Source organism: Micropterus salmoides, unplaced genomic scaffold (genome assembly GCF_014851395.1).
Source record: "Micropterus salmoides isolate LMB-PRFRI ecotype aquatic unplaced genomic scaffold, ASM1485139v1 Ms_hic_scaffold_21, whole genome shotgun sequence".
NCBI classification, from domain to species: Eukaryota; Metazoa; Chordata; class Actinopteri; order Centrarchiformes; family Centrarchidae; genus Micropterus; species Micropterus salmoides.
The window spans coordinates 23982687-24008181 of NW_024041262.1; the positions used below are offsets into that span (position 1 = coordinate 23982687).

At 40.9% G+C, this 25495-nt stretch overlaps 1 protein-coding gene across 7 annotated transcripts; it reads left to right on the forward strand.

The window, feature by feature from the left end:
* Positions 1-273: 273 nt before the first annotated feature.
* Positions 274-25028, forward strand: exoc7 (exocyst complex component 7). 7 transcript variants are annotated; one of them, XM_038735328.1, is made up of 21 exons: positions 413-490; positions 647-712; positions 1676-1860; positions 1948-2053; positions 2620-2842; positions 9424-9591; positions 9921-9932; positions 12077-12169; positions 13809-13877; positions 14115-14260; positions 15365-15517; positions 15608-15706; positions 15790-15852; positions 16062-16128; positions 19245-19310; positions 19396-19516; positions 21658-21753; positions 21840-21903; positions 23284-23325; positions 23458-23591; positions 24703-25028. In XM_038735328.1, the coding sequence occupies exons 1-21, from the start codon at positions 413-415 to the stop codon at positions 24803-24805; spliced, it is 2154 nt and encodes a 717-aa protein (XP_038591256.1). In that variant the 3' UTR covers positions 24806-25028. The 7 variants fall into 7 exon arrangements, with proteins under 7 accessions (XP_038591258.1, XP_038591260.1, XP_038591257.1 ...); XM_038735330.1 differs by lacking the exon at positions 13809-13877 and having other exon boundaries at positions 274-490; positions 24703-24805; XM_038735332.1 differs by lacking the exon at positions 12077-12169 and having other exon boundaries at positions 274-490; positions 24703-24805.
* The last annotated feature ends 467 nt before the right edge of the window (positions 25029-25495 follow it).

Below are 25495 nucleotides of genomic sequence, written 5' to 3' on the forward strand. Positions count from 1 at the left end.
GGCAATTAAGACTTCAAACTTCAAAGGCTTTGGGGTTTGTTTCATTTCATTGATAAAACTTTTGTGGTTACAAATTTAACTTTTGAGAATGTACTGCTGTCTTGCTAATATAACAAAAATATGTATGATATAATTTTGTTTTTGTTCTAAAATGCAGCCACCATAAAAGCCAAACAGCGCATCTTCGGACAGCAATGAAAACTGGACAGAAATGTCACCGCAGATAAGTTCTAGTCGTTTTATTTTGAAAGTCCAACCGGAAATATGTGCCTTCTAACCGCTAACCCGCCTAGCTTGACCTCGTTGCTTGTAGCTAAACACAACAGTAGCTTCTGCTTGTTGCCGTTTTCCTTTTTTTTATCATCTAAATCGACCTGCTGGTCTGTTTTAAATCACTGGTGACCGTCCTTTGATGGGAATTACCTCCAGGATGATTCCTACCGAGGATGCGTCCGCCAGGAAGCGGGAGATAGAGGAGAAACTGAAGCAGGTCAGACATGGCTCGGGGAGGAAGGAAGCGCCACAAACGAGCCTTGTTTTAAAAATACTTAGAAAATTGTCTTAATTTGTTTATTTAAATGTTTAATTATTGACACATAAAATGTCCCTCATGAGAGAAGTGAGTCGTTTGTGTGTGATGTTGCAGGAGCAGGAGACGCTGTCATTCATCAGAGAAAACCTGGAGAAGAGTGATCAGCTGACCAAGGGCATGGTGAGATGAAAACACACACACGCCTAATCTAACAATTTGAGACCATTCAAACCTGGACTAGATTGACAGTTTCATTTAAACTGGGGACAAAGCAATAGTCAAATATGTTCTGAACAAATAGCTTGCAACAAGAAACCAACAAAGGAAGTAAATGCTTTGAGAAAGGTTTTATCTGCACAATAAGAAAAAACATGCAGTGCAATTTAAATATAGAAGAAACAAATGTGAATTGTCCAAAAAAAGGTAACTGATTGACCTGCCACCTGAATTTTATGTGTCCTTTTATTTAAATAAAGACATTTCCACCATACATTTGTGCAGGAGATTAAGTGTTTAATGCTCAGTATTCTATTGCAACGTTGAATATTTCTCAACCCAATATTGTGCATCGTCACGTCTCAAGTGTATTGTTGTCACATCCCTTATCTGAGCCATGATGTCCCCACCACTTTTCAACACAAAGTGACACCTTTGGTCTCAGTACACATTTTTAAGTCAGATTTGGTGTTACTGACACTCCACTCTTATGGTTTAAAATCTAGAAAGATATCAGTTTGTTTCCATTAGCAGCTTTAGGTCTCCCTCCTTTCCCCTTTCTCATGGTGTCTCCCTAGGACTTATTATCAGTTCTTGGACCATTGCTGTTCATTATTTACTGTCTCCCTCTTACATAAATTTCATCAACATGGCCTCAACTTTCACTGCTATGCAGACGACATACAACTCTACATCCGCACCAAGCGTTCAGACACTCGGCCACCATCTAACCTGATAGTGCTTAAATTATTGCCTCCCTTTCCTCATGCAATACCACATGTCATCTTCGTATTATGTGTTAAGAAAACAGAGATGAGATGTTCGGTTGTGTCTTTATTCTTCTCAGACTTCTTGTGGAGGAGTTACTGCAGCAGATTAATGCCCGTGTCCATTTTTGACCTGTGTTGTTCATTCTCGTCCTGAAAGGTCTCCATCCTGTCTTCGTTCGAGAGCCGCCTGATGCAGCTGGAGAACTCCATCATCCCAGTCCACAAACAGACAGAGAATCTGCAGCGTCTGCAGGAGAACGTGGACAAGACCCTGTCCTGCATGGATCACGTCATCAGCTACTACCACGTGGCCAAAGACACCGACAGGATCATCAGAGAGGGGTGAGACTTTGGCCTGATGGGTCGATGGATTGTGAACAGAGGTAGAAAACGTTAGACGTGTGATAATTTTGGATCTTTCTGTTTCAGGCCGACCGGCAGACTGGATGAGTATCTTGCTTGTATTGCGAAGATTCAGAAAGCTGTGGAATATTTTCAAGATAACAACCCTGACAGCCCCGAACTCAACACAGTGGTATAGTATTTACTCTTTATATTCATGTACTCTCTCTTAAAGGAATAGCTCGACATTTTGGGAAATGCAGAGTCAGAAGATTGAGACCACGCTCATGTCTGTACGAAGCTGTAGCCAGCATCCGGTAGCAAGTCTGAGCACAATGAACAATGAAAGGCCAGGAAATAGTCTGGCGTATAGGCCTCTGTAAAACTTGTTGTTTTCATACTTTGGTTTTTGTATAGATTAAGCAAACATGATATAATGTGTTACCTACTTTAGTTTACTTTTGTTACCTTTGGACAGAGTCGGGCTAGCTTTTTACATTTGTGTCCAGTCTTTAAGATAAGCTGAGCTAAGCTAACTGGCTGCTGGTGGCTCCATCTTAATATTTAATAGACAGTGGTATCAATCTTCTCATCTAACTCAATAAAGAGAGTAAGTATTATTCTCAATGTCAAACTGTTCCTGAGTCATTTCAAGAACAACCAGCTAGTTTTAAATATCAAAAGATGTGTCGGGGTAAATAATTTTATGTGTAAGAAAACAAAATGCAAAACAGACAAAAGGTTGTTGTTTCTCTGCAGAAAGCTCGCTTTGAGAAGGGTAAAGAACTGCTGGAAGCTGAGTTCCGCAGCCTCCTGACCCGCTACAGTAAACCCGTTCCCCCCGTCCTCATCCTGGACGCCATCAGTGTCGACGACGAGCTGGAGGTCCAGGAGGACGTGGTGCTCGAACACCTGCCTGAGGCCGTGCTCCAAGACATCATCTGCATCGCCGGCTGGCTGGTGGAATACGGACGCAACCAGGGTACGGCTTTATTTGTTAGTCGTAGCCTGTGTGGTGCTTTTATTTCCCGCTGTGCTCCTCTTCTACCTTTCCTAGCTTTCTCCTTATCCTCTATTAGCGTTCCTGTATTGCACGTCTCACACAGAGATTCAGGCGGTCGAATTAGTGTGCATCTATTCTACAATTGCACTGTTGAGGTGTGATGTGTTGCATACACTATTAACTCCCAGCATTATCAATACAGCACCGATCCTAGAGGCTTCCACATGCAGCTATTTTAACGGGTCACTTCCTCAATGTAGCTCTTAACCTCATCAATCACAAATGGGCAGGAGTCCGATCAAGTCCTGGATGTCAGAGTCAGTGGCAAGAATGAAATGTACTGCTACAAAATTAGGATTTTACTTTTCTCAGTCTTTGCTTTTCTCATGACATACCGGATAGTTTTACCTCTTTAGGCCTCTAATCTAAGATCGAATCTGAGACACGATCATCTAGTGCTGGGCGATACGTCCTGAAATGTTATCACGATTAAAAAGAAATACTGACCTGATAATTTACCCTGATAATTATCGATATACAATGATATGAATTTTTTTTTAAAGTTTAAAGGCTGATTTTTGCTCCTGAGTGAAAGTAGAAGAAAGCAGATGGTTAATTGTGGTTTTAAACTTTTCTTTATGGTCAGAACAAAAACTTGATGCCAAACACTGGATCACTTAACAAATCTGTGGTAGAACATTTAAAACAACTATGATAAAATAAATAATATTTAAATAAACAAAATAAATATCTTCCTAGAAAAATTAAACAAAAAATATTCGTTATTCAAATTAATTAAATCAAACATTTATTAAACATTTATGGAACATTTTTTATATTGTTATTGACATTATTTATTGCTCAGCCTTAGGATCATCACTGTTTGTTTGAGGCAGTTGTATCTCATAGACGTAATGCAGCTTGCAAAAAACCTTTAAAGGCTGCTTTGAGCTAATGTTGCTTATAGTTAGCATGGTAACATTAATGTTATATATTAGAGATAACATGCTGATGATACATGTGACATCAGTTAATATGGTAAAGTATGTAGTGTTTAGCAGCCTGTTAGCATCCTCACAGCAGACTCATGTCTGATCGTAAGGCTAAGATTGCCTCCAATGGTGCTTTCAGACCAAAAGCGAAGCGAGCGTTCGGGGCGGTGAGTTTTTATACAAAGTCAAAGCAAAGATATATAGAGCCGCGATTTCCTGTCGGGCGGCACGAAGGGGGCGGGGCAGGCGACGCGGAAGGCAACGCGAAGGAAGAAGAAGTCAGAAGTCGCATGACGCTAAGTCGAGAGGGCCGGGCTGAGCGGGGAATTGAAAATCTGCTGGCTGGCTGGCTGAGAGCTGCTGAACTTCGGGGAGAGGAGCAGCGCTGCAACTGTTGGAGAAATAAAGACCCATAGTCGGTCGGATTCTGCTCTGACAACTACGCGTTTGCTCACGGGAGAAGCTCAGAGTTAACTAGTTAACTGCTTTTATTAAATTAGCTTTTTACTTTAGTTTTTGGGATTTCTACGTTTTTATCGTCACTGGAGCTTCTCAGTAGCTAGTTTCCGTGCACATCCGGTTCCAGTGTTGTTAGCGTCGTACGACTTCATATTTATATAAAAAACGGACAAAACTGGACATTACTTGGAGAAAAGAAAGCGAGGAGGTTGAACTACCTGGTGAGTTCAGAAAACATGTCTATACAGGTGCTGGTCATATAATTAGAATATCATCAAAAAGTTGATTTATTTCAGTTATTCCATTCAAAAAGTGAAACTTGTATAATGTATACATTCATTCCACACAGACTGATATATTTCAAGTGTTCATTCCTTTTAATTTTGATGATTATAACTGACAACTAATGAAAACCCCAAAATCAGTATCTCAGAAAATTAGAATATTGTGAAAAGGTTCAATATTGAAGACACCTGGTGCCACACTCTAATTAGCTAATTAACTCAAAACACCTGCAAAGGCCTTTAAATGGTCTCTCAGTCTAGTTCTGTAGGCTATACAATCATGGGGAAGACTGCTGACTTGACAGCTGTCCAAAAGACGACCATTGACACCTTGCACAAGGAGGGCAAGACACAAAAGGTCATTGCTAAAGAGGCTGGCTGTTCACAGAGCTCTGTGTCCAAGCACATTAATAGAGAGGCGAAGGGAAGGAAAAGATGTGGTAGAAAAAAGTGTATAAGCAATAGGGATAACCGCACCCTGGAGAGGATTGTGAAACAAAACCCATTCAAAAATGTGGGGGAGATTCACAAAGAGTGGACTGCAGCTGGAGTCAGTGCTTCAAGAACCACCACGCACAGACGTATGCAAGACATGGGTTTCAGCTGTCGCATTCCTTGTGTCAAGCCACTCTTGAACAAGACACAGTGTCAGAAGCGTCTCGTCTGGGCTAAAGACAAAAAGGACTGGACTGCTGCTGAGTGGTCCAAAGTTATGTTCTGATGAAAGGAAATGTTGCATTTCCTTTGGAAATCAAGGTCCCAGAGTCTGGAGGAAGAGAGGAGAGGCACAGAATCCACGTTGCTTGAAGTCCAGTGTGAAGTTTCCACAGTCAGTGATGGTTTGGGTGCCATGTCATCTGCTGGTGTTGGTCCACTGTGTTTTCTGAGGTCCAGGGTCAACGCAGCCGTCTACCAGGAAGTTTTAGAGCACTTCATGCTTCCTGCTGCTGACCAACTTTATGGAGATGCAGATTTCATTTTCCAACAGGACTTGGCACCTGCACACAGTGCCAAAGCTACCAGTACCTGGTTTAAGGACCATGGTATCCCTGTTCTTAATTGGCCAGAAAACTCGCCTGACCATAACCCTATAGAAAATCTATGGGGTATTGTGAAGAGGAAGATGCGATACGCCAGACCCAACAATGCAGAAGAGCTGAAGGCCACTATCAGAGCAACCTGGGCTCTCATAACACCTGAGCAGTGCCACAGACTGATCGACTCCATGCCACGCCGCATTGCTGCAGTAATTCAGGCAAAAGGAGCCCCAACTAAGTATTGAGTGCTGTACATGCTCATACTTTTCATGTTTATACTTTTCAGTTGGCCAACATTTCTAAAAGTCCTTTTTTTGTATTGGTCTTAAGTGATATTCTAATTTTCTGAGATACTGAATTTGGGATTTTCATTAGTTGTCAGTTTTAATCATCACAATTAAATGAAATAAACATTTGAAATATATCAGTCTGTGTGGAATGAATGAATGAATATAATATCCAAGTTTCACTTTTTGAATGGAATTACTGAAATAAATCAACTTTTTGATGATATTGTAATTATATGACCAGCACCTGTAACTTTATTCAGGCTATCATTGTACTTTACTGTGACCAAGTTATTTAGCACAGCCCTGATCGATCCAAACTCCATTCAGAAAACAAACATTTTAGAAGTTGTTGTCTTGCTGGCAGACCTGACAAAGCATGAATTCATATGTTTAACAAATCTGCATCATGTTGTAGTTATTTTGGCATCAGTTTGATCCGTTTATTGCTATTTAATATCACAGCAAAATGTTTACTTTGGGTTCATACAGCTGTATTAATGGCGAGTTGTGTTTATTCACCTTATCGTGTTAAAATCGCCTTCTCGCGTTGTGTGTGAACACTTTTGGAATGTACTCATGCGAGGAAAGCGTCGCGAGACAAAAATTTGCGGTTGGTCTGAATGCAGCAATTACACAGGACTGTGGGTTTCCTATTGTGGGCAGGGAGGGTAGTGTCTGCTTCACTTGGAGGGGATCTGGCTAAACACAGCAGCTCCTCTGGTTGTTTATGGACACACTTATGAACATGTGAATGTTAACAGCAACACAGTCACAGGCTGAAAGTCACATTTTCGTAGCAGAAGTGTCGGAGCATGCATTGGATTTGTTGCTAACTTGTAGCATGAAGCATGTTTAGTGCTTAGACTGTATAAAAGAAGTGTGTTAACAAGTGTATACTGAGGAGAGTAATTTCAGTTTCATCACATCTTGTATTTGTCAGGGATGGTCTACAAAGAGAAGAGATGCTTTGGACCACGTTTAGCTACTAGCTACTTTTCATCTGCAGTGTCTTGGCAGGAAGACAGGAACACTCATTTAGTGTTTGACGTGTCGAGTTGAAAGCCAGGATCATCCAAGTTATTAGGATTCATCATACCAATATCTGTAGCTCTCAGTTGACATGAGGTGGAGATGAATTTCATGTTCCCGAGTGAGTCGTGTGTTTTATAGCAACGCCAGCTTCTGATCATCTCTGTCAGTTAGACAGTAATGATCGTGGGTAGATCGTGTTTATAAACCTTTGGCAAGATGTAATCAGCGTCTGATTCATTACATTTTGCATCATGGTGCAACATGAAATAAATCTCTCAGAAGAGTCTGTGAGTCTCAGAAGATGCTGCATAAAAATGCACATCATCAAATAACATATCAGAATATAAAACGAGTAGAATATAGAATAAGTGTAAAGTAATGATTAACAAAAAATTCTGCTGCATGTGGCCACTTTAAATCACTTTAAATATTTCGGCCCTCATCCAAAGGACTTCTAAATTTCTGACTGATTGGTAGGGAAACTAAGCTATTTAACCTCAGTGGGGTTGTTTGCCATGATCGTTGGTACTGCTGGTTCATTAGTGTTCCTGGCTGTGGTAACGACAGTTGTTATGGTCGTTAGGATTACCCGAGGCCAAGACTGAACGATCACCGCTCTCGATTGTTTGGCCTTCTTGGACGGCGCTGTACACACTGAAGAGGACAGGAGCCTGCAAGTTGGTGTTTAAAGAAAACCCACACACACAGACGAGTACCTACTCTTCAATTCCCACCACCCACTGCAGCAGAAGCTAGGGGTCATGAGAGTGGACAACATACCAACAAGCGCCCAAGCCAGAGAGAAGGAACAGAACCACCTGAAGGGGGCACTTACAGCCTGTGGATACCCTAAATGGACCTTTGTGAAAACAGCCACAAGATCCAAGAAGAACAAAACTACAGGGGAGGAGGAGAAGAAGGTCAAACGCAACAACATTGTGATTCCATACGTGTCTGGAGTATCAGAGAAACTCAGGAGGATTTTCAACAAACATCCCTGTGTTTTTTAAACCCAAGAACACACTAAGACAGATGCTGGTCCACCCCAAAGACCGCACACCCAAACACAAGAAAAGCAATCTAGTGTATGCGGTCCAATGCAGTTAGGAATGCACAGACCTGTATATTGGGGAGACTAAACAACCACTACACAAACGCATGGCTCAACACAGAAGGGCCAACTCCTCAGGTCAAGACTCTGCAGTCTACTTACATCTGAAGGACAGAGGACACTCGTTTGAGACGGAGAAGATGGGTGGTTTGAAAGAGGTGTCAAGGAAGCCATCTACACCCGACCATCGCTGAACAGGGGAGGGGGTCTACGCCACCACTTATCCCCCATTTACAATGCTGTCCTTTCATCACTTCCCAGGAAACTCAACAAATGTAACCTATTGGCCTCATATGAAGACGCCAACGATGGTCGTTCAGTCTTGGCCTTGGGTAGTCCTAACGACCATAACGACTGTCGTTACGCCAGCCAGGAACACTAACGAACCAGCGGTATCCACGATCCTGGCAAACGACCCCACTGAGGTTAAATAGCTGAGTTTCCCTACCTGCCAGCCAGAACAGAAGTCCTTTGGATGAGGGACGAAACGTCTTTCTTCTTTAACCTTCGTTGGATAACTATGACCTGGAAGACTGAGAACCTTCACAGGCAGCTCTCTTGATGATTTCCACCCCAGGCAATATTCTATATTGTCAACAAGTCCCCTTAAAATACCAAAACCAACAATGAGAGTATCCACTGATAAGGGCTGTGTTTATATCACAGCCTGATATCTCTTCTTCCTCGGAGCCACAGAGCTCCGTTGGTGTCTAAAAACTATTAAAAACACATCAGTGAGCCTCACTGCTGCCCTGTGACGTGTTCTTTCATCACCATGAACACAAACACTGTAGTTTATTAAGACTCAGTCCCACATACACCGTCCTGCTGCCCCAAATACTCACTAGAGCGCCACATGCAGATTCATCCGCCGCTGAAAATAGTCCCCAGCAAATCAAATCAAGTTTATTGTCAAATACACAATCATACACAGTCCAGCGTCTAGTGAAATTCTCTTTTCTCTGCATTTAACCCATTGTAAGTAGCTACAATGCAAGAAGTTAACCCATTTCAAGCAGTGGATAGCTACTGTGCGGCCCCCCGGGCCCCGGGATCCAACGTCTCCTCTAAGCTGGTGGTGGGCACGCATGGTTTTGATGGCGGGGGAGGAATCCACCACACAGAGGAAACCCACACAAAAACGGGGAAAACATGCAAACTCCACACAGAAATTTAAAAACTACGGTGACCAGCTGTTTTGGGAAATTACTTTTAAACTGTTTAAAAATAAACTATATTTTTGTGAGCTGTGTTTAAAGGTCTTCAGTAGAAACCAGTAGGTTTGGGGCATAGAATAAAACCCGCCTTATCTTTGAACCAGCGCTGTTGTGCTAACTCTCCTCTCTCCCCTGCAGATTTCATGAACGTCTACTTCCAGATCCGGTCCAGCCAGCTGGATCGCTCCATCAAAGGCCTGAAGGATCACTTCCGCAAGAACAGCGCCTCCTCTGGGATCCTCTACTCGCCCGCCGTCCAAACCAAACGCAAGGACACGCCCACCAAAAAGGCTCCCAAGAGACCAGGTCAGCAGCAGACGTGGCTTATCGCTCCACTTCAGTCTGTAATCACACTCCAATATAAGCAAGCCCCCTTTTATAGATTCCTCTAACAAAGAAGCATGATTCAGCATAACGTTTATATTAAATTACAGAAGCACACAGAAATCCCCATCTTCAGTACATTAACACTGTGTGATTTAGATTTCCATCCAGCCATATATTCAGTTTCAAGTGTCGCTCTAATTGTCCTACTCACACACACACACACACACTGTGTTGCCCTGTGATTTACAGTCAGCTCTAACTAATCCTTCATCCTTTCCTCTTTTATAATCCCTGTGTTGTGATGACAGTCTACATCCCAGGTAAACGGAAACCTTTAGTGTGTGCCTCGTGCTTGCTTCTGTCCGTCGGATGTCACATTTAACGGCAAATAAGTGACAGCATGAGTTTGCTGAAGCAGTGAGAAGTAGGACCATTAAAGACGGCAGACGTTTATTTGTTCTGTGGAGAGATGTAGTCGGTTGTTTTCAGTAGAGATGTAGAGATAAATAGCTGTGTGGGTCTTTTATATTAGTATTTTGTAAAACACACACTTTACCAGCATGAAACAACTGATGTTCTGGTTCCTCTGGCACAAATCTGTTTAAATTCTGAAACAGGCTTTTTAAAATGTTATATATTCTTTCGTTGACGGCGCTGCTTGCAGTAACTTCATCAACATGCACTCACAGCTTGGTCTTGTTATTGCTTGTGTTGAAAAAATTAGAAAATTAGAACACTTGAGAGGTTTTGTGGCAGTAAAGAGTGAGGACAGATGGACCTGCTTTAAAAGAAGATTTTTGTAATCTGGGTTCAAGCTCCACTAATTAATACATTATTATGTATTAACAGTGGATCAGATTACTACTTGTAATGTAAAAGAGTTTGCAGTGATTAACCCAGGAATTCAAGGCTTTTTAGCCTCTTTCAGCTCCAGAATTTGGTTTTTACCGAACATTTAATGTCTGGTTGGGTCTCAGCAGCAGCCTGTTTAGTTGGTGTTACAGCTGTCTTCTGCTTGCCTAGAATGAGTAAATGTTAGCCTGGGACAAAACCAACATTTAAAGGGTTTTTATACAGACTGTGCTGCCCACTGCCGGGGCCTGCTGGCACAGTGGGTGGGAATGTTGGATTTATATTAGGGCTGAACAATTAATAAAAATTTGAACGAAATCGCAATATCAAACCGCAGGAGATGCAATATTTGCTCAAGGCAGAATGTGTGTCAAAATACCAATTTAAATGAAATATTGTCGCGATGCAAAGAAAGAAATCGCACCATAATCATTTGAATATGTTTTTCAATGAGAATGATGATGTAAAAATCATGATTCCCTCTAATATCGCAATATCAGATAAAATAATACCAATTAGATATTTTTGCTCAGCCCTAATTTAAATGTTGACGGTAAACATCTGGATCTCAGAAAGTACCTTTTTTGAAGATGCAACGCGCTGCTGGGTAACCAGTAAAAAATAATGTTTAGGTTTCTCCTCTAAGGTTTGCGTAGGAAAGACATTGCCGCATCACGGTACAGGGGAGCCGAGGCCACAGAAAATGTGGCTGGTAGAGACCAAACCAGAGCTTAAAGAGAACTATTGGGTTTGTTGCTTTGTGTTTGCTGCATGTGTAAATAAACAAATGTTGGCTATAGAGCCCGACCGATAAATTGGCGTGCCGATATTATCGGCTGATATTAGCTAATTGCAGATAAATCAGTATTGGTGTTTATAACAGCCAATAAATGTATTTTTAAATTGCATAATTACACAGTATCTTGATGAGGTCTCATAACTACACATATCAACTGTCAAAATCTGTATCGGTCTTGACAGTCCCATACCGTTCGGGCTCTAGTTTGCTAAAGCCGTTACAACAGCGATAAAAAACTCGTGTTTTTCAGCTTGTCGCCGAGTTCTTCTGCCCCCAAGTGGTAAAAATCAATGAATGCAGCTTTAAGTGTGCTACATGATTACTAACTCACTAACCAAACTACGATAATGTGTTTTAATATATAATATTAATGTACAGTAGATCATGCCTGTCTAAACCATGTAACAAAATATGTAATATTAGTGATATTAATGCTGGATATGACTGTTTGTTTGTATTCATTGTGATGGCTGTTATGTGTCTACACTGACCTAACCTGTTTATTCTGCTCTTACATGACCCCTGGGTACTGTGTGTCTCAGCACACGTACCCTGGTGTGTTATCATGACGTAGCTGTAGTTGCTCTGTCTCTCACCTGGTCACCTGTTCTGTAGCGGTGGTGCTAGGCTGTGGTCCCCCCCCCGCCCTCCTCCACACACAAACCTCTGCTGCCTGTCTCGGTGGTGGTGTCTGTGTTTCATCACTCACTTCCTAGCTCTCCCTTCTTCTTCTTCCTTCTTCTGTTTCTTGGCTGTCTGGACCTCGCTGCCCCCCCCCTCCTCTGGACTCTGTCTCTGTGTTTATGGGACCAGGGACCATTCGCAAGGCTCAGAACCTTCTGAAACAGTACTCACAGCATGGGCTGGATGGGAAAAAGGGGGGCTCTAACCTCACTCCTTTGGAAGGTAACGCACCTCGGTCTTGTCTTCGGTGTCTTTTCTCCCTCCTTGCTGACAGTGTACAGGTGTTATGTTGTGCTTGACTGTTCTCATTCAGAGCAACATAAACCTCCTCTCTACAGTCACAACAGCTTTAAGATGGTGCAGATGTTAAGTAATGTTTGAATTACATCTAATAAATCATGAAATAAGGCAGCTAAACACAGCTGGATTTATCTTACATGAGGGCAAACGAATATTTAAGAGATAAAAAGCAAATGCATTCATCCTAAAACACTTGTCATTGTTAAAAATGTAATTTAATGTAACATTACTTATTACATATTTCCAGCAGAATGTCACTGAACTGCAATGGAGAAAATACTTTATAATCTTTAACATTAATGGTGAACATCAGTATTGGATTGGATTCCCCAGAATCAACAGCCTTTTTATTTTTAAATTCTTTTAAAGAAATTCATCACTTTAATTTATTGTCGCTTCGAGGAGAAATAATCAGCAGCATTATACATACAGCGAGTTTATTAATAAAAAAAGAGGCAGATATTCCAAAAGACCCATAATGCAGTGCACCCACAAGATTTATTGTGTTTTATTAAAGGAGTTTATGATAATGAGCTTTTATCTAGCTAGTAGTTAAGTTTTTGATCTACACCTACATGTAAATACTTCAGAAGTATTCATTTTTATATTGTACACGATACAGTTTTCATTATCAGCTGATGTCACGATTCTGTTTGATTAATCGTTCAGTCTATAAAATGTCAAACATGGTGAAAAAATGGACAAGACAGGTCCAAAGTGACGTCTTCAAACGGCTTTTTTCGCTTAACCAAAATCTCCAAACCCAAAGATATTCAAGTTATAAATGAATAAAAAAAGAGAACATTTAAGAAGCTGGAACCAGAAAAGGTTTGACATCATTGTCTAAACTGTTGATTTCTTTTCTGTCGATTAAATAATCCACCAATTGACTGCTCAAGTCATGTAGAACCCAAAATGAACGGTACCCCGTGCAGTTTTTGCGCCAAGAAATATAGCAGCGTGCCTGCCGAGGCAAGAAAGAAGAAGACTGCCAGCAAAAATGATCATTCAGAATTATTTATTTTGAAAATGTTTTCTGAAGAAGGAAATAAATTCATCATGTTTGTGACATCGAGGATTCTCACAGTGTGTTTTGTTGAGAAGCCCTGAATGTAACAGGGCGCCTTTAAATTTAAGTTTAGGAATATGCTGTAGGGGGTTCCTGAAAGGGATTCTGGGAAACGTAGGAAAGAAGAACTTGACAAGGCAGGTTGCAGGAAAGTCATTACCCCAAAATATAAATATTTAACATTGTCAAAGTGTGAAAGGATGGCATTAACTTTTAAGGGCTGCGATGAATCAAAAGCTGTTGTGACGTTTTTCTTAAAGCTGGTTGCTCTCATGTAGAAACACACACTCACTAACTTAGATGTGAGTCACACACACAAAACAAACCCCACTTGACTCTAGTGGGTGTCTCCTGCTTCCTCCCTCCTGCTGGGTGCCTGGTGGTGGTGCAGATGTTCCAGGTTTAGGTTTGCACCCCCACCCCAACTGGCCTAGTCACGACCCCGGTGGTTTGACTAGGCCTGTGTCCTTGCTGCCCCACCTCACCCACCAGGTTACGAACATGACTTGCGGGTCAAACACCACTCTGACGCCCTGCCCGAGAAGCACGGGGCCGCTGCAGGTGAGTGACGGGAACATGTGGGAAAGAAAAGGAACATTACCAACAGAACAGGCTGTTAAAAGTCTCACCTACTGCAGCTTTATCACGTCTGATTTATTCTTTTACCAAACAAGAACAGTCACAGCCTGCAGCATAAACACCTTCATCTGAATATATCCACACACTCAGTAACTGTTTTGCATATGAAAATCTTTTTGTTTTGCTGGCTGACTGGATCTTTCCCCGTGTGCCTCTCAGGAAAAGATGATGTTCTGGACATCGAGATTGACTCTTACATCCACTGTATCAGTGCCTTCGTCAAGCTGGCCCAGAGCGAGTACGCCCTCCTGGCAGAAATCATCCCTGAGCACCACCAGAAGAAGACATTTGACTCCCTCATTCAGGTCTAACAGAGAAATTGATTTGAATATAAGGCATAGGCTGATCGTCTCTGTCATGTGAGGGTGGCAAAATATTTAACACTGATCCAACATTGATCCGCTTGGAAGGATTTAAAAGGATTTTCATTTAGATATCAGCCTCAGGGGGTTTGTTAAATGTAATTATTTTGACTTCCATGTTGCGCAGATTCTTGCACAAAACCCCAAATGTATCAAAAAAATTACAACATAGAGGGATTTTAGCTTCATTATAATTTAAACTCATAAATATTCCAATGATACGTCCCAGATCTGTGTTAAAATAAAATGAAATATATACTATTATTTCTTCTAGTGAAATATTTGAAAAAATATACTGGACAAAAAAAAAAATACTTCCATTTATGCAACTCTGGCGTCATAACAAACAGTAATAAAGACAACAAACCTTTACTCAAAGTAACTTTTATTTACGTTTTACCCAAATCAAAACACGTCAGACACCAAGAATGTAAATAGTTTATTAGCATATATAAGCTACTGTATGAAAAAAAAAACAGCAACCATTTACTGCAGGGATGCACCGAATGTTCGGATCCCGATATTAATCGGCCAAAAATTGCAAAAAAAAGCACTTTCGGTGTTTTCCCTAATAAGTCAAAAGACCGAATAAATTTTACCAAACAATTAGGTTGACATGTCGGCAGTGTGGTAGCATTTTAAAGTGTCCGAGAAAGAAGCAATAATCGCCGTTTGAAGACGCTGTTCTGCTGAATTGTCTCCTAGCACATTCACTCCATCTGTGGCTGACGTAGAAAAGGCAACAAAAGGTCTGAACCGCTTTGAGTGTTTCTGTTGGCGATTAAGCTAGCCGCACCTAAATTTGGAGTGCACACGTATTCAAGCCTTTATGGTAACTGAAATGGACCAGAGTGAGCTGACAGGCACTTTCATGTCACTCAGACTCTGAGTGCTAAATGGTTGTCATCATCTGTCCAAACTTGTTTCATGAAACAGAAGAAGGAGGATGTTAGAGAATAAATATGCCTCTTAAGCTTCCCCTGCACTCATGTGTCACATCTGTTTCATTAGATTTAATCTGCTTCCTGTTACCTCATGTGTCCACAGGAGGCGCTGGACAACCTGATGCTGGAGGGAGACAACATTGTGTCTGCAGCTCGCAGAGCCATAATGCGCCATGACTACTCAGCCGTCCTCACCATCTTCCCCATCCTCAGACACCTGAAAATGAACAAGTCTGAGTTTGACTCCACGCTGCAGGTCTCAGTTCAGACTCATTATTTGACACAGCATTACCTTTTGTAGCAGTAAGAGAAATACAAATACTCTTTCATTTAACTTTGTGTCCAGGGAACAGCAGCAAGCACCAAGAACAAGCTGCCTACACTCATCACCTCGATGGAAACTATAGGAGCCAAAGCTCTGGAGGAGTTTGCAGACAGTATCAAGGCAAGACGCTCACCCTGTAATCACCAAATCACGGATCATTCATTCAGTAGTTATGTGCTGAAGTCTCTCTTGTCTAACCACAGAATGATCCCGATAAGGAGTACAACATGCCCAAGGATGGAACAGTCCACGAACTGACCAGCAACGTAAGCTAACGCTGACTTATTTTCTGTGCTGGATTTATTTGCTCACTCTGTACTTCAAACTCAACACCTTTCCACAAGGACTTTGCTGTTTGTCCATCTCCGGGCATCCAGGTGGTCTCCATGGGACCGGCTGACAGCGCCAAGCGGAGCGTGTCTGTTTAATGAAAGAGCTGACGTGATGCTTACCGTGCCCTCTCTCTCTCCTGCAGGCCATCCTGTTCCTGCAGCAGCTGCTGGACTTCCACGAGACAGCTGGAGCCATGCTGGCCTCACAAGGTACAGCCACACTAACACGCCCAGCTAGCGCTCGCCATCTTAGACCTCCTGCTGCCCTGCTAGACATGCTGTGTCCTTTAGTGCTAATGTCAGCAGGGGTCCTTGCCAGATGCGTGTGATCTAAACTAAGTTACATTAGTGTGTAGGTCTTTTGAGAGAGAGTATTTGGACTGTAATGTGGTTTTAGTTTTCTGGCTCTGTCCTCCAACATGTTGAGATGGAAATGAAACTATAAGGTTAAAGTGCTTAAAGACTTATCAGCATTAATTTAAAAAATCATCCTCAGCAATGCTCCACTGATTGTAGTTTACTTCTGTTTACCAGTTTCAGAATTGCTTTTGTATTAATGTATTTTGTCTGCTACGTAGCAGAAGGGAGTCACAAACCCAATTTCACTCTATAACCTGCTGTATGACAAAATGAATCTACCTGTACCTTTTTTGTACACAGTTAAAGCAACCAAGAAGGTTTTTAGAGCTAACCGGAGGAACATTTAGTAGCACTTTATTTCACAGGTCCCACATTTTCCTATTTCTTAGAAAGAAACTAAAATTTAAGTAGAATGTAGGGCTGCAACTAGTGTTGGGCTGATAGACAATGCCATTGCAGATGGACCTCTTCCTCTTCTTCGGTTCTCTTCTCTCTCAAGCTTTAGGATTTGCGTGTGTTGATGCTTCTGCCGCCATCTCTGCTACCAGTTGTATTTTTGTGGCGCTCAAGTGGCTTTGTGTGATCCCCTCTGCGTCTTGTGTTAAGCAGTGTTCATCATCCTCTGAGTGGCATCATGGCCATATTTGATTCCATCTGCTTCAGGATGATGTGCTGCATAAGTACGTAGGCTTTATAAGGCAACCGTTTTATGTCAATTTCTAATAATCAAAACCAGAGAAATCTATGTATTTGACATACTGAAAACTTCAGTCTCAGCGCTCTCAGCAGTGTTATTTCCAGCTGCAGCAGGCAGCTGTTTTCTGTAAAAAAGCTCTGATAAAACCCACAGTTAGAGACTACCTGGGGAACATAGTGGAGCATTTAGCAGCTAAAGAGCCAGACTTTTCCCTCAGGAGTTGGTGGAGACCAAAAGCAGAGCTAAAAGAGAGAGAATAATAGACTTACATTAATCAGGTGACACAAACATGACTCCAAACGCCATATCAACTATTGACCTTATGTTTTGATCGTCCACACTTGGACAACTTCTGTATGATCTCATTGTTATAAACACCTAATAATAAAACAACACAGAATCATATCAGTCACCATGACTGTTAACAGTGAAAATGACCTCAGATCTCAGAGCTGTGCAGGAGAACTGATGTAATTAGTGCCACTATGTACGAGTGGTTGATGTTTGCCAGACTGTGGAAGAAGAAAGTCTCTCATGTTCTTTCTGCTCTGTAAGTACTTAATCAAATGTAGGCAGAGAGTGATCACAAGCAGAGGAGGTCCAGGCATTCCCACTTCTGGTAAAAGACAAAATAATGAAGCTGGAGCAGTTTGTTTGTTAATAATAATAATTTAATACTGCTTTAAGCTCATATTCATGGTGTCATTTTATATCCAACGTGCTGAAGTACAGAGCTTCAACAGGAAAACGTGTCACTGTCCAAGCACTTAGACTGCACTGTGTTTGTGCACCATGAGAGAAACGATCACATGGACCCTTCCTCACAAGCTGTGTGTCTGAATGGCACCAATCCAACGCCGTCACAGGTTTCCTAGTTTCTCCCCTCACTCATTCAGTATCTGTGACTTCCTCTGATGTGTTTTCACCTTCACCCTCTCTGCAGCTTCAAATTGCTTTTCTCTTCTTTCAGAGGGAGCCTCTCTGCGACGCACCTTTTTGTCTCCAGCATGTGTTCAGATTCAGGGGCTGTGCGTCAGTCCCAGTAATATGTAGTAATAATAAGAGATTTATTCACTTGTGAAAGTTAAATTGGATTTGTTATGAATTGTAATCTAATCCCATCTCATCTGGGGGTTGTAAATCTGAAGGTCTGTGGCTCCCTCCCGTCCCCTGTTGATCGCAGCTTTGCTTTCCCTCCTTTTCATTAACCAACTCTTCCAAACTCTCCACCCTCTTGCTGCCTGGCTGATGACTGTTTGCTTATTTGGCTAACTCTGCACTGACAGATCTTTTCTAACCTTTTTGCACTTGTGCCTCTTTCTCTTTCTCTTCTCTTTTGCCTTGCCTTGGCCCTTTTAGTACTGGGGGACACTTACAATATACCTTTAGACCCCCGAGGTAAGCAAAAGACGTGTGTGTAGGCCCCTGACGAGCAGCGGTGGAAAAAGTACTTAATAAAGAGAAAGTAGCAGTAACACAGTGTAGAAATACTGTTTACAAGTAAAGTGTTGTATTTATTATTGTGTTTTTATTCCTGATTCATTACAGTCTAGGCAGTATTTTTAACAACTGTATATTGTTACGTCAATAACAGTGCAACATTTGATGTATAAAATCTTGATCTGAAAAGTAATTAAAGCTGTCTGATAAATGTAGTGCAGTACTTACACTGAACAAAATTATAAACGTCAAAATATGTGTTAGTGAGCACTTCTCCTTTGCCAAGATAATCCATCCACCTCACAGGTGTGGCATATCAAGATGCTGATCAGACAGCACAGATGTGCCTTAGGCTGGCCACAATAAAAGGCCTTAGGCTGGCCACAATAAAAGGCTTTAGGCTAGCCACAATAAAAGAATGAACGAGGGCAAAAACAAACGTGTTGTGTTTATAATTTTGTTCAGTGCAGTTTCCTCTGAATTGGAGTAGAAGTGTAAAGTAGCACAACATAGAAACGTAAGTAAAGTACATCTACCTCAAACTTGTGCTCAAGTGCAGTACTTGAGTAAAGGTACTTTCCACCACTGCTGATGAGTTCGATTCTTTCATGCTGATTCTTGATAACTGCAGCTAAATGATTCAGGAGGACTCTTACTACGATGTGCTCTTACTCTAATTAATACTTATTGTCATGAGGAGCTTGAGTCATTATCTAAAGAGAAAATGAAAGAATTGTTATAAGATTAAAAGTAAAAGTCATAACTGTGGGTTATTGAGTAAATTTAAAATAGATGCTGTTCTTGCTAACACCTCCTGTATTTTCTCCAGAGACGAGTTCGTCAGCGAGCAGCTACACCTCAGAGTTCAACAAAAGGCTCCTCAGTACTTACATATGTAAGTATAGAAGAAACCACCGCTTCTTTACAGTAAAATGTCCAGTTTTTGGTTTCGAAAATGATGGATGACTTTTCCCTCTCAGGTAAGGTGTTGGGGAACCTGCAGCTCAACCTGCTCAGCAAATCCAAAGTGTACGAGGATTCAGCTCTGAGTGCCATTTTCCTGCACAACAACTACAACTACATCCTCAAGTCGCTGGAGAAGTGAGCATCCTTTTCTTTTCTTAGATAACTATAATCACTATTTTTATTTGCAACCAATAAAGATTTGTTGGTTCCATTATAAAGAAAAGAAATGCAAAATTGAGACAAAGAACTAGTTTTGAATGTGCTAATTTATTTAACAGTAACCGGACTTTTTCAGAAATGTCTTTTAAGGACGTTTTTTTTTTTTTTTTATTAATTTGTTAATTGATTAGTTGATCAACGGTCAACAGAAAATAAATCGGCAACAATTTTGATATTAGGTTAATAGTTTGAGCCATCAATCAAGTAAACACACTAACTGGTTCCAGCTTATTTAGAAATTTCCTAATTGGAATCTATTATAAAGATAAACAAATACTCAGCTGAGACAAATAAGTAGAAAGTACTAAAATTGAATAATCAGCTTTTATTGTCACATACAGTTATACACAGTACAACGCCTGCAAGTTTAGTTCTCCCATCCTAATTAGGGCAGTGGGAAAGGGGTAGTTAGGGGTTCAGGGCCTTTCTCAGGGGCACCTTAGCCAGTGGTCCATGCTAGACTCGAACCAGACCCACAGACTGAGCTAACGCTGCCAGAATTGTTTTATTTTAGAATACACAAAATGACACTGTTTATAAACCAACAATTATTTACTAATGTTAATAAGACACAATGTGAGAGGGAAAAGGAAAACGGAGGGGTGGTGATTACGTGATGTCAAAAAATACCCAGTTTATGTTCCAACATTTTGACATCCCATTAATAAAAAAACAAAACAAAAAATAATGACTAACTTAAAAGGCTGGAGCATCTCGTCTTTCAGAGTTTTGTTGTTTCAGTGGTTTCCATTCATTGTGAGACTTTTGAAACTAACTCATGTTTGTCAAAGTTACATTAGTGTTGCGTTACGATTCAGCTCATGTGCTGATAGAAATTAATGGAGACCTTTTTGTTTACTGTGATGAATTAAACTCCTCAAGCCATTTTTTTAAATTAAATTAATTGATTGGAATGGAAACCAATGGCTGCATGGAAGGTAAAAAAAAATGCATTAAAATGCATAATAAACACTGATAGTCCTTTTGAGTGATTCTGCCAATGTATAAATATTTAAATTAGGAGTGGGCACATTAACACTTATTATTTTGAAAGTCCGTTGCTCTCTGGCTTTGAATACACATCCAGTCAAACCCTGGGTCACAGGAGGGGTGGGATGTTGATCAGCCTGCAAGTCAACCACCCAAACAAGCAGCGGAGGGAGGCGTAGATAAACAAAAGCAAGACAAGCGATCAAACGCCACAGCGAAGTGGAGAGTTGCACACTGCATGCTGGTTAGTGTTGGGGAAGATGTCGGTCTTACGTAGTCGCTTGGCCCCGCGGGGGTCACTCTGAGCTCTGGTGACCAGAAAGGGAGTTAAACGGCAGGCACTTTATGGATAGTAACCATGGTAACGGCTTCTGTGCGCTACACAGATGTAGCCTATTTAACTTCAGTTCAAACTATACATAACTTTACCTGATAGGCCTTCGTCTAGTTTTGCGGGGACGCTCTGCCGTGTGAATTCCCTCCTGTTGATGTCCGATTTAGTGAACAGCAACAGATTCTGGAAACTCACAAACAGCGAGGATCAGGCTCTCTTCCAATGATTTGTGCTGCGCGTCGCGTACAAAAAGTTCAAGACAATTCAACTTCGGCGGGGGGCGGGCGTGTGCGTGAGGCGAGCGCTTCACCTCACTCTCACAGGGACACTTGCTGCTGAACACAGACCGTTTCTGCTGCTCCCTGTTCAGAAAACAATTATGTTATGATGTTCTGATCGTGGCTCTGGACTCTAACTTGTTTCAACAAGCTAGATATCGCCCTGGCAGTGGCAAATAGCTTTGGTTTACTGTTTGATCTTATTACATTAATGTATAAGTTGAGATTTAGAAGAAATATTTTATTGCTACTGTGTAAAGGGAATACTGCTGGTAAAAAGCACCTTATTTGTTTAAAGTGTAACCACATGTTATTGCACTCGTGTATATAGCTAAATTCATTGTTCCATTTGCGCATAACCGTGCGATTAATTGTGATTAAAATGTTTACCGTTGCCTAGCCCTAATTTAAATGTATTGTACGGCCTCTTGAGTCTCACCTGTGAATATTTTCAGGTCTGAGTTGATCCAGCTGGTGACTGTGACTCAGAAGAAGGCTGAGACTTCATACAGAGAGCTGATAGAGCAGCAGATCTATATGTACAAGAGCAGGTAGGCATGTTAAAAATGAACTCAAACATCCTTTTTGTCCTTCACATAATGTTATCTCATTGTGACCTGGTATATTTCTGTTGTAGCTGGGTGAAAGTCACAGAGCACCTGACAGACAGGAACATGCCCGTCTTCCAACCTGGCACCAAGGTCAGAATTGTATTATCTTGTGATGGTAAAAACAGCACTTCAGATATTTTTGGTATTTTTAAATCTGCTGTTGAAAATGTCTAGAACGTTTTGGAGTCTGTGCAGTAGATGGCTTCGCAGCTGCAACATATTCCTTCAAGGCCTGTCAAAATTACAACTAGAGAAAAAAACTTAGAGGAAACACTGTGTGGAAAGGATCCCTACGAGGGACTCCTGCTGTGACACTCTTTGTTTTAACAGGAAACTGAAGTCTCGCTACAGGATGATTCTTGCTCTGGAATCTTGTGAGAGGCGAGATGTTCCCAGACCATCTGTACCTACTAGTCTTTTTGTGAAAACAGGGCCGTGGTTTAAAAAAACTGAAATTAGCCTTTAACACCTAGTTCAACATGCTCTATGTGTACACACTAGGGATATAACGGTACATGTATTCGTACCTGACCGTTTTGGTACAGGGTGTTCGGAACATGCAGTCTTTAACGTTAAATATTAGGCTTGTTTTGTGTGTGGAACAAACGTAAATTTCAGCGCTACACGTTAAGGTCTTCTGTTTGGGAACACTTCGGTTTCCTTGTGAAATACAACAACGGACAAGTCGATAAGACGAAAGCAGCGGGTCAACATTTCTCACTAGTGATCGGGTATAACGCGTCAATTTTGCTAAAATGTACTATACCGAAAATAAACCGAACCTGGATTTTTGTGTACCGTTACACCCCTAGTACACACAAGTTATTGATTCAAATGTTTAAACTGACACGGTTGATTTCAGCTATATTGACAAAAAAATAGATGATGAATCAGTTTTTTTTTTTTTTTTGTTCTTTCACCTTTACGAAACTAAAAACATGGACTTGACCAGTAATATAAGTTATCTTAAGGTGGGGCTGGACGATATGGCCAAAAATATTATCACGATAAAGATTTTCATGTCTTTCAATATCGATAATTATCACGATAAGTATCAAATCGTTATTTCTTTTGAGTTTAAAGGCTGATTTGGAAGTTGGAAGAAACCTGATGGTTAATTGTGGTTTAAACTCTAAATTATGGTCAACACTAGATGCTAAACAACAGAGTTAAAACATAATTATGATAAAATCTTTGTCAACAAATATGTACGAGTCAAATAAAGTAAAAGCGTTTTTTTGGTCCCTTTTCCCTCACAAAATAAGTCCTAATTTGTGTATAATTCAAGTGAATAAAGTCAAATATTGATTGAATATTTGTTATATTGTTATTGAAAAGAATTATATTGCGATAATTATTATGGTTTTATTGTCCAGCCCTATCTTAAGGTCTTAAACATACTGTATAAAACTCATAGAATGTGTCTGTGCTTAGAATATGTTTTTTAACTAAAGTTTTACCTTCCTCCAGCTGAAAGACAAAGAGCGACAAGTGATTAAAGACAAATTCAAGGTGAGGTCAGGATCACTTTGGCACCACATGATCAAATATCTTTCAACATACAAAACCCTTTAAAAAAATCCAAACAGAAATGAAAGAACAAACCTGTCAGATCTGACCTCTTCTCCTCTCTGTGCCTCTCAGGGTTTTAACGACGGCTTGGAGGAGTTGTGTAAGATCCAGAAGGGTTGGGCCATCCCAGACAAAGAGCAGCGAGACTTCATCCGTCAGTCTCAGAAGAAGGTGGTGTCTGATGTTTACAGGGCCTTTCTGCAGAGGTGAGAGGGACGCAGATGGAAAAACATATCCAGAGGGTTTGACTTATGTCAACTAATTCATCTGTCAAAAGAATCGCCGGGAGATGTAATTACCTTCGATATAATAATCCATCCAGTACGTTCAGTGTAAAGGCGTTATTCTCTTCTCTTTTATGGACGTAATTACAGTGATTGTGTGATGGGCTCTGAGCGCTCAATACTGTGTCGACACAGATTTATAATAGTATTTGGATGCTTTCACGCCTAACCTGTTCGCCTCGTTGGGTTTTGTTAGTTCTTGTGTGACAGCTGTCAATCGAACTCACACACTTGTGGTGTGAAAGCAAAGGAACCAGTGTCTTTTCAAACTGGATGTGTCATTTAAACATGATTTCAAAAGATAAATAATAAATCCTTCTCAGGAAGCGATCTTATGATCGATCTGTATAAATTGGTAACCATTTCCCTGATCAATCAACTGTGTACTCTGGCAGGTAATTGAAAAGTGTGTCACATAGGAATAATTTCTGTACAAGACGCCTTATTATTTATAACATGCGGCCACTTTGCAGTAATAATACTAATAATGCTCATCAGTTCATAAGAATAATAAATAAAAGACCTGCTGTCAGCCAGTTTGACTTCTTGTTTGCAGCTCTTTGTTCGTTGGTTCAGTCCAAAAGAACGGAACCACAGGAGTGAAATATTTTTATCTAGATGTAACGACACTTCTGTAGTTCTTTTTAAGGTCAAACTCCCAATTTTGTTGTTACTACTTAAGGCCAATTTATACTTCTGCATTGAATTATAACCACAACAAGTGTGATTGGTCGGCTTGGTAGCATCACATTTCCTATGCTTTTCCGGCTCGTCCTTCTGCATCAACCGGTTTAAACGTCGTACACGGCATCTCCTCTGATGCATTTTCTCGTTTCTGCATTTTAGTAATTTCACACAAATCAGCTCCAACATGACCCGCTCAGTTTCAGTCACCATTGTTTGTAGTAGCTACACCAACGAAGAAGAAAAAGCAGCTTAACACAGTAGAACAAACTTAAATTACTGTATGTAACACTACACCTGCAGGCCAATCAGAAACCTTCATACTGACCATTTTTCTCTTTTCATCCAGATGTGCCAACATCTCTTTCACCAAGAACCCCGAGAAGTATCACAAGTATCGACCGGAGGAGGTGGAGGAGATGATTGAGAGGCTGTTCGACACGTCCGCCTGAGCTGCACTTTGATTAACCTCAACTCATGTTCCTCACGCTCTCCCGACACACCTGCGCCCGAACACAACACGAGCTCCTTTAACAACAGAGACACTCAGCCTTTCCTCGCACTACTGTCCCCGTGTCTGTTGAATGTTTTGTACAAAGACATGAACATGATGTATTTATGTAATTTACCCGTTCCAGCTTAGCATCTCAAACAAATAAAGGGAACTGAATTAGTCCGGGTGGTGATTTGTTTTGTTGACGGCACAGATAATTAGATTAGTTTACGGACATAAAAAAAATAACAGACAGAGCTGAACATAGAGTTTCTTCTGTTATTCAGTTTGGATATCTAGTTAAATGTTTGTCACCACACAAACGAAAGAACAGACGTCAGAAAAGGCTGCATCATTATGACTGGGAGCTTCCTCATCTTTTGCCGTGGTTTAATCTAATTGAGCTCAATGCTCAAAAGAGGAAGTGTATATATTTGTTTAACAGCAGTAGAGGTTGATACTGAGCGCGATGGTCCAGATTGTGTTTGGTTTTCATTCACGTAACGACATTAGAAAAGATCGGAGCACATGTGCTCAGTGTCAAAGCTGATTTAATCAATATCTTGATATTTACAATGGATCAAATGACTACTATTTTTAAAAGAGGCGAAATGTTACTAAGAAGATTTATCAAATACTGGACATAAGT

Bases quoted from the DNA above. Each gene is read 5' to 3' on its own strand.
- exoc7 (XM_038735328.1), top strand. From the start codon at position 413: ATGGGAATTACCTCCAGGATGATTCCTACCGAGGATGCGTCCGCCAGG. The intron at 491-646 runs GTCAGACATGGC...GTGATGTTGCAG, and splicing joins TAGAGGAGAAACTGAAGCAG to GAGCAGGAGACGCTGTCATT. The intron at 16,129-19,244 runs GTACAGCCACAC...TATTTTCTCCAG, and splicing joins AGCCATGCTGGCCTCACAAG to AGACGAGTTCGTCAGCGAGC.